Source organism: Capsella rubella, unplaced genomic scaffold, assembly GCF_000375325.1.
Source record: "Capsella rubella cultivar Monte Gargano unplaced genomic scaffold, Caprub1_0 scaffold_5, whole genome shotgun sequence".
Classification (NCBI taxonomy): Eukaryota; Viridiplantae; Streptophyta; class Magnoliopsida; order Brassicales; family Brassicaceae; genus Capsella; species Capsella rubella.
The window spans coordinates 7,173,268-7,183,178 of NW_006238919.1; the positions used below are offsets into that span (position 1 = coordinate 7,173,268).

At 29.5% G+C, this 9,911-nt stretch overlaps 2 protein-coding genes across 2 annotated transcripts; both read left to right on the plus strand.

Annotated features, from left to right (window-relative positions):
• The first annotated feature begins 69 nt into the window (after window positions 1-69).
• LOC17887279 (non-specific lipid-transfer protein 2) lies at window positions 70-479 on the plus strand. The gene has a single exon (XM_006292855.2). The coding sequence runs from the start codon at window positions 131-133 to the stop codon at window positions 416-418; it is 288 nt and encodes a 95-aa protein (XP_006292917.1). The 5' UTR covers window positions 70-130; the 3' UTR covers window positions 419-479.
• A 3,623-nt stretch (window positions 480-4,102) lies between these two features.
• On the plus strand, window positions 4,103-6,520 carry LOC17886777 (putative glutamine amidotransferase GAT1_2.1). Its single transcript, XM_006291095.2, has 5 exons — window positions 4,103-4,315; window positions 4,534-4,847; window positions 4,927-5,346; window positions 5,439-5,648; window positions 6,038-6,520. The coding sequence occupies exons 1-5, from the start codon at window positions 4,204-4,206 to the stop codon at window positions 6,293-6,295; spliced, it is 1,314 nt and encodes a 437-aa protein (XP_006291157.1). The 5' UTR covers window positions 4,103-4,203; the 3' UTR covers window positions 6,296-6,520.
• The last annotated feature ends 3,391 nt before the right edge of the window (window positions 6,521-9,911 follow it).

Consider the following 9,911-nt stretch of genomic DNA (forward strand, 5'->3'; position numbering starts at 1 on the left):
AGACCAACTTTACTTGTTACAACCAAGTTAATCTTATATATATATAAGAAGTTTACTATCCTCAAATCTACAAAGCAAAAATCTCAATTACATATATAACTTAGAAACAAAGAAAAAATCGAAAGCAAAAATGAAGTTCATGGCAGTAATGGTCATTACATTAGTGATTGTCTCCATGTCATCTCCTAGAGGTTTCAATGGAGTAGTTGCACAATCTTGTGTTCCAACGGACCTGATGCCATGCCTACCGGCAGTGACCGGAGGAAACCAACCGGCTAAAGAATGTTGCGACAAACTAACCGAACAAAAGTCATGTTTGTGTGGTTATATGAAAAACCCATTATATAGTGTTTTTGTTAGCAGTCCATTTGCTCCCAAAGTTTTAGAAACTTGTAATATTCCTAAGCCTACTTGTTGATAGCATATAATGTATTTTTAAAACATATATATTAATAATAATAAACAAATTTATATCAAAATTAAATCAGTGATGATGAATGATGGTTGTTGGGAGTTTTTTTATGTCATCTTTGAAGCTTAAAAATTATGTTGTTTATCTTGAATAGTGGTTCAAATTAGGTGTTTAAAAATCACACACTTCTACCGATTCATATTTCTCAAAAATTCTCATTAATATAAGAGGATCAGATTAATTCCTACAGCTATTAACTTATGATACAAATGAAAATGATTAAGCTAATATTGACTTCATCAAACATCATGCATTCATGCTTTAGGTCACCACTTTTATGTTCATGTAATATCTAAAATTTCATTACCCAACAATCCTCATCCAAAAGGACTAAAACATATGCGGTTTTTCCAGGTCTTAACCATCATTGAAAGATTATAATGATAAAATGAAAAACTATAACTATATTCGGTCGTGTTGGACTAAATTTATTTTCAATGGGCTGAAACACAAAACATTTTGGTATGGACAACTATAACCCATTTATATTTGTTTTTTTTTTTGAACAAATTAAGTTTTTTTGGTTTAATTTAATTTATAAATTAACCAATAGCCAAATTAATCGGCTTTAACTGAAATTTATTACCGTTAATTTTAAAAATCTATTTTTTTAAGAAATCATATGTTTTCTTTTAATTTGATGATCTTAAAACATAAAGATAGATAATGTTTTCTATAGTAGTCAAACTTCTATAGTTATTACATCCATCATACTTACTAGCAAGGGAGAGAAGGGTTACACGTTTAGAGTTGGAGGTTGACTCGAAGGGTTACACACTTGTTCCGTTCGTTTTTTTTTTTGTTTTACTAATTCTACATTTGTATTTTCATGCATTTGATCATATAATATGTTACCTCTCTTTTCTTTACTACTAGCCTAGTAGTACTAGGGCTATGTGATTTGGCTATGAAGTTAATTCATGTCACAACTCACAACAGCCTAGGCATTTGCTAAAAATGTAAGGTTCAAACACGAGGCGTCGTGCATATATAGCAAATGTGACAGACAGGTTGGGATGTTATTACGTTGTGTGTCCATGCACTATTCTTAAAGACCATTTGATCAAGCTTGCAAAAACGGTATAGTTTACGAAACTATTATTACTCCAAAGAATCTTTACAAAGACGCATGCATATAACGAATGATTTTGGACGTCCGCAACATTGGGCTGCCCATTTGGACTTTCCTGCTAATACAATACTTCATTTTTATTGAATTTTTTTATTTGAAGTAGGCCTGTGACTTATACCCGACCCAAAACCGCTGATCCAACCCGACTTGATTTTTACTTAGTTTTTAGATTTGACCGGTTTTAACCAGAAAAACTCAAGACTAAACCTAATCCATAATATGACTCGAACCAATTTTTTATTCAGCTAGTTTTGATATAACTATTTTTTTATTAATAATTAAAGAGGTTCTGGACCGAAACCCATACATACCCGCATATCCAAAACCAAAGCATGTTATATGGTCTCGTCCAAGTGTTACTCGAACCGGCAATCTCTAAACGTATGCCAAACATCTTTAACAATTGAGTTATTAATACTTGGTGATAAAATTTTAAAAATCTCGACTATCTGAATATCCCGACTCGAACCAATCTGATCGAGTGTATGGGGTTTTGATTAAAAACTGTTGTATAAAACTTTTTCTTCGTTTTTAAATATTTTTGATGATAAAAATATAAAGATTAATATTAATCAGAAACGCAGACAGTCACTATGGTCCATACCCTCTTGTTGAACGATCATTTGACTCAATTTAGAAATTTATAATCAATTTTGACGGAAGCGCAGACACAATATTGCATGGGTCATTTAAAAGTGTCCATCATGGTCAATATGTCAAAAGAAGATCCATGCTTTATATGTATTCTTTGAATAATCAATAATGAATCAATGTACGTTTAAATTTTTTGATATAGTTGAGTTATTAAATATATAATCTATAAATATACAACTAAATTTATTTTAGTTTATTTTTTTTTGTAACAATTACGTTTTTGCAAAAAATAGAACAAAAAAGTACGAGAAGTGAAACATAATGATTAATAACAAATTAATATGATAAGTTAAATATCAAATCTTATTTATTAAATTTTATTCGTTATTTATTTTAAATCTTTAAAGTATTTTCATTTTTATAACTAATTAAATTACATGAAAATAGTAGGATATGTTTATTTTTAATGACTATTATTGATTTGGTTTTTGCATTTTTATTTGTAATAGTTGATTAATGTTATTTTTAATAGAAGTAAGGTTAATTATATTATGTACTATTGCGATTCACAAAAGGTCGTAATGTATTATGTACTTAATATTTAATGAGATGGTTGTTAAAGAATAAACATAAATGTCTCGTTTATACATTTTGAAAATGTAAATGTAAAAACGGATAATTTGACAAGTACTTAAAATACGTGCTTTTTTGCATATCATCATATATATAAACAATTGTCTCAATCATTAACATTTACAATCTAATCTTATAGCTATTGTTGACGGAAAAATAAAATGGTTTATGATCAACTTCATGAAAATTCATTCTAGAGTCAATAATTTATTTTTTGGCTATGATTGCTCTAATTGGTGAGTTAGTTTCTTTTTATAATTTAGAATTGATAAAATTACATGAGTCCTCTTTTTCACTTATTCTTTTATTATTATTATTATTATTATTATACATTGTGTTATGAGTTGATGATCATCATAGTTCATTGTATATATAAAACTCACCTATAGAGTGATACGTCAGCTATGAGGAGGACCAAAGAAGAAGCCTTCCCACACACACGTGTCTTAAACCTTTTGCTGACTCAAAATCATAGATACACTTTTACAAAATCTGTAGCTGTATTTTCTTGAAAAACAAAATTATTCTTTAATTACCAATAAACTTAATTAAAAATCTCTCTAAATCACCGTAGAAAGCTACAAATTTTGATTAGTGACTGATATTATCTGAAAAAATATCTAAAATCTTTAATACTGAATTCATAAATACCAATTAATGAAATAAATTTACTTGAATAAACAAAAATGTATAGTTTTTTTTTTTACTATAAACACATGAAAATGTGGCAATCGTATCAAGAATTTAATCCAATTTGTATTCTTTCTATAAAAACCAGAAATTCATTCTTAATTACCTTTTAACAAATGATTACATACCTTATCTTTTACATAATTTTGATTTTTTTATTAATTACCAAAGTGGGCCAAATAAAAATTAAATTTACATAAAACCACTCAAAAAACAAAAATTTAGATTTGATCTGAGGAAGTTGTTAACCAGACAAAACGTATTTGAATTCGGTTTCATTTCCTCATTAACTCTTTTCCAAAATTTTTTAAAATAATAAAAATTATCCAAAAAATCAATTTATTCCTTTTTAATATATATCCATTTCCAAATTCCAATATACTCATTAGTCAGCAAAACTTAATAAGACCTGTTTCCTTCTGTTTTCCTCCAATGCAACGACTCAAATACTAAAAAAAAAAAAAAACTATAAAAACAAATTTTATAAATTTTCTGAAAATTAAATATATAAGAAATCCAAGTCTCTTTTTTTATTAATTATTATCACTATAAATTAGCCTTTTGTTGTGCTTCCTCTTCTCTATCTCTATCACGAGAAGAACTCTGTTTTCTCAATCTCACGTCACATCGGATCTTACGAACACATAAAAAAACTATTCATTTTCTGGGTTAATATTATTAAATGGGAGCAATAGAGATGGATCCAAAGGTGAATGATCTCTCTCAAATCCTTCCTCGTGTCCTCGTCGTCTCTAGACGCACCGTTCGTAAAAACAAATTCGTCGATTTCGTTGGTTCGTTTAACCTTCTTGCTCTGTTTTTTTGGTGTTTTGTTCATGCATGGCTCTGTTTTTCGTAATAAAAATCGAAACTTTTTGATGGGTTTCTGATTTTTGATATAAAAATCGAAACTTTATGGAAGTTTTGATGTTTCTTCTTCATAATGCATATGGGTTCTCTTTATTTTAAGGTATTGTGATTTCAAGATTGTGTTTTTTTTTTTTGGTTTCAGGTGAATACCATCTTGATTTGATAGTACGTTATGGATGTGTGCCAGTGATTGTACCACGAGTCACTGGTGTTCACATGTTGCTTGAGAGCTTTAAACCAATACATGGTGTGCTTCTTTGTGAAGGAGAAGATATTGATCCTTCTCTTTATGAATCTGAGATATCTTCTCTTTCACCAGAAGAGCTTCAAGAGATTAGGGAAACACATGCGAGTGATACAGCTATTGATAAAGAGAAAGATTCTATTGAGTTGGGTCTTGCTAAGCTTTGTCTTGAACAGAACATTCCTTACTTAGGAATCTGCAGAGGCTCACAAGTAAGTCTCTTTTTTTGAGTTTTTGTGTCTTTGAGTAACAGGAAATGTTAATGATGAGGAGTTTTTGTTTGTGTGGCAGATTTTGAATGTTGCTTGTGGTGGGACTCTTTATCTAGACTTAGAGAAAGAGTTAACGAATAAGTTACCGGAAGAACGTAGAACGAAGCATATTGATTATGATAACTATGATGGGCATAGACATGTTGTGAGGATTGTTGAGAACAGTCCACTTCATTCTTGGTTTAAAGATTCGTTGGATGGTGAAAACATGGAGATTTTGGTTAATAGTTATCACCATCAAGGTGTTAAGAGATTGGCTCAGAGGTTTGTGCCAATGGCGTTTGCTTCTGATGGATTGATGGAAGGTTTTTATGATCCTGATGCTTACAATCCTGAAGAAGGGAAGTTCATAATGGGTTTGCAGTTTCATCCTGAGAGAATGAGACATCATGATCTTGATGATCAGTTTGATTATCCTGGTTGTCCTGCTGCATATCAGGTTTGTCTGTGTGTTCTTGAAGATAGTTTTAGCTACATTTGCAACTAAAAAAAGTTGTGAAATTGAGTTTTTATGTGGTTTTGATTTTGCAGGAATTTGCAAAGGCTGTGATTGCGTATCAGAAGAAGCTGAACAGTTCATTGTCGGTTCCAAAGACATTGAAGCTTGATAAAGAAATGGAGAACAAAAGAAAGATGCTTGTTCGTAGTTTCTCACTTGCAAAGTATATGTATGTTAGAGGAGCACCTGGTAAGAACCCATCAAAAGAATCAGAACTCGAAGTTGGAGCTGAGTTTCTTGAGGTAAACAATAACTAAATCTCTCTAATCAGTGCTAAACTTTACATAATCTTGTTTGCAAGAGGCAAAAATGGTTTAGTCACTTGCTTGGCCTTTCGCTGTCCTTAAGGGTCACATAGTAATAGCTAGTATTTATATATATAGTATTCATTTTAGATGAGGTGTATGGTTGTTGTGATGGGCTTAACTCGGACACAAACATGCATGTAGGTCTAAACCTGTCTTGATGGGTTTAGACCAGATAAGAGCCACGGATCTGCATCCCGACCCACAAGATTTTAGCCCACTACAAAAACCTTAATGATGATGTGCTACTCTTTCTTGACCCATGGTTGAAATGTTTGTCTGTTTTTGCTAAGTTGGTTCTTTTGTGTATGTTATGACTCTTGTAGTCAAACACTGCACTAAGCGCGGAGCAAGAGATGAGGCTGAAGGAGATGGGAGCAACGGTGAGGAACGGAGGATCATATATGAAAAAGTTGAAAGTAGACGAGGACAAACAGAGGATGGCGAGGAACATGATGAACAAGATGAACGTTGAGCAACTCTCAGAGCTTATGGCATTTTATCATTTGATGGGTAACATTTGTGGAGAAGTTTTGGAACGAAAGCTTCATGACAATGTCAATGAATGCTTGAAGGATCTGTGAGTTTCACATGAAAACTCATGCGGAAGGATGCTTTAGGAAAACAAAAGCAACTTTGTGAATTTACTCTTTTTTTTTTTCAATATTTTTGGTCAAAAGATGGAAATGAAATAGTAACGTACGTGTGTGTATGATCAATTTAATGATATGTAACAGTCATACTCATAGGTCACATGATATTTGCCAAACAAATTTTGTTTATTGAGATTACTTTTATGGTTTGCTTTAGCTAATTTCGATGATGGGTAACTCAAACGATGATTTAAACTATATGGGAAACTATATGGAGCTTGTTATTGTGGAGCAAAATTTTCATGACATTTAGCTTCAAGAATTCTGATGCTTTGATTCTACATGTAGAGCTTCTTGTACCAGCGAGATTTAAGGTTTTGGAATTGTCTTCTCCAATTTGGATGGAAAATTTCCATCAAAATAGTTCATTCAGATAATCTATATCTATGATCCATCTGGATGCTAAATGACCAAAAAAAAAAAAAAAATTTAACTAGATGATCCATGTGGATGGGGATATATTTGTTTCTCCATTTTGCATCTCTATCTAGATGGATTTGATTTTAAAAATGACTAAGATACCCATGTTTGGAGCTAATAATTTCTTTAACATTAATGTTTATCATAGTAATTTTAATTATTGATCTAAAATATATACACGCCTAAATTTTTTTAATAAATTAATGTTTTTGACATTTGAAATTTCCATTTTTTTGAAATATAATTTCTATAAGATTTAAAACATTTTGTGGTTTTGGCTAGAAAACGCGATTTTGCGTTTTTGACGGAAAATGAATTTTTTAGTTTATGGCAAAAACGTGATTTTGCGTTTTTTGTGCGAAAACATAATTTTGTGTTTTTAGTTGGCAAACGTGATTTTGCATTTTAGCATGAAAATATGTTTTGACGAGAAAATGATGTTTTTATTTTTATAATTAAGAGAACATAATCTAAATGCAGAAACGAATAGCGTCTTACTAGGTAAGGCCAACAGTTACATAAATGACTAACTTAATTTTTATTTTATTTTGCCTACCATATGACTACCAGCTTTTTTTGAAATCAACTATGTTAAGGAATATATATATATAAAATATTCATACAGCTGAATGTCCTATATGTTTATGACAATTTTTTCACTTTTAAAAAATATCATACGATATCATAATAGAACTTATTTAAATATAATAATGCATACATATCTCTTGAATTTCTTTGTTGTTTATTGTTCAAATATGTTAATAGTTTCTTGAAAATTTTTGAGAAATACCCCTTTTGGTGTACCCCTTTTTAAAAATACCCCTTTTATCTATCCATTTTCAAAAATACCCCTTTTTAAATATAAAAATTATAAAGTTTTATATAGTTTATAAGGTACTTCTATATAATAACTACTACTGGGAGATTCAATACAAATATTTTAAAACGTTTTAAATAGTTTTAAATCGTTTTTATAAGTTTTATAAGGTTTTTAAAAGGGTTTATACGGTTTTTATAAGGTTTTTATAAGGTTTTTATAATTTATTTTTACGCTATTTATGAAAGGTATATAAAGTTTTATACACGTATAAAGGTAATTTGTGTATATATTTATAAGCTTACACACATATTTGGATAAATTTCAATATTTTTAGTGGGTTTTTTGATAAGGTTTGAAAAGGGGGTATTTTTAAAAAGAGGTATATGAAAAGGGGTATTTTTGAAATTCCCTTAGTAGTTTTGAGCATTTGAGATAAGACAACTTTATTAATAATAGAAATGAAATTTTACTATGATATTCAAACATTTAATTTCAGTGGTTAATATAAACTAACACATAACATAAAGTACTGAATAACTGAAATACAAATTATTTTGTAGATAATAAATTAAATATTTATCATAAATATATATATATATATCCTAAGAAATTAAATATATATTTTTTACAATCAAAATATTTTACAAAAAAATCTCTAAGAAATTTTTTTATTTTGTAGGCTCTTTATGTATATTCCACTTAATTTAAGTCATATTGGTAAGTTTATTTTGTAGGCTCTTTATGTATATTCCACTTAATTTAAGTCATATTCCACAGCTAACTTTATGTAGTCTAAGATATGTTTTCATATTTATAGTACAAGCTATTTTATAAGTGGCATATCATATTGTTTTTTTTATATATAAAATCTCTTAAACCACAGAATCTATAATTAAAAATACATTATTATGATCTTTTTGATGAGTACACAAAAAAGTTTTTTTTTTAGATAAGAGTGAGTTAAGGAAAATATATTTGATAAATTAATGTATTACAATATATTATTTCGTTAACAGATTGCATACTTTAAATTTTTTAAATAAATATACATGAATAAGTAAGAAAAGAATCAAAGATCCAAAGTAAATATTTAAGAATGATTATTCGATACTTCTGAATCTGCACCTAGTTAATTTTGTTGTAGTCATCAAAATTTTATTATACATAGGTAATTTAATTTTAAATAAAAATATAAAAATCAAAGAAGGAATAATTTTGTTTAAAAAATACATAATCAAACTCGTACAATGTAATATATATACTAAAAAAAAATATCACCTAACTCTTACGATGATATTTTAATTCATTTTTCAACCCATGCAAGAACATGAAAAAAAAGTATTTGAGATATGATGGAAGCTAGATATATGATGTGAGAATGATTATTTATAGAATAAAAAGTTATGGAAATTATATTTTGAAAATAATTAAATTATTGAAAAATTATAGGAGTTATAATTATAATTTATACTATGTTAAAATGACAATTGAAATGGAGAAAAATTATTATTTTCCCCCAAACTAATTATCTCAATTTTTTTTATGTTCATGCTTTCCAATCGAATCGAGATCTCTGATTCATCTCCAATTCTAGATAATTTTGTCTCCATATCATCTTCAATACTCTTTTTCTCTTGTTTCTTTCTATGAATCCAAGCCGATCCTCGAAAATAATTGAGAAAAATTTTCGCATGCTTCGCCGGAGGAGAAGATAAGAACATCACATATTGACGAAACTTTAAGTTTGTTGCAATTCTTGTGAAACGGTACAATTGTCATTTCATATCTAAATACTGTCCAAATTAATGTAAGTCCGAACTATAGTCCCAAATATATAAGAATCTCATAAAATAACGTCATTAATATATACTAAAAATGGTCATGAGTTTTGGTATTCTTTCTCTTTTGCCAATTTGAAGTCAATTTTTAGTTATATATATACCTAATTTAACATTTCTAGTTAGTAAACAATGCATGCAAAACAACATTTATTAGTTATGGAATTATAGTTTTTTCCACATAGTCGCCTGACTCACCTCATACTGCATTTAAGGGTGTGAGCTCTCTTGACTCCTGTCTTGAGAGTCATTTCAATTTACACGAATAATGTAGTTTCATTTCATACAAACGAAACAGTTTATTCATTGTAACAACCCGCCCAGTGGGATCTTCTGCCATGTGGCACACCCCGCCACATGGCAACCTTACAGCGCTGCAGCGCATTGACTCTAACCTCTCTCATGTGGGCCCAATCTGCACAGCCCTCTGGCCCGCAGCTCCCTGGCCCACCAGGTAGGTTATTGGTGT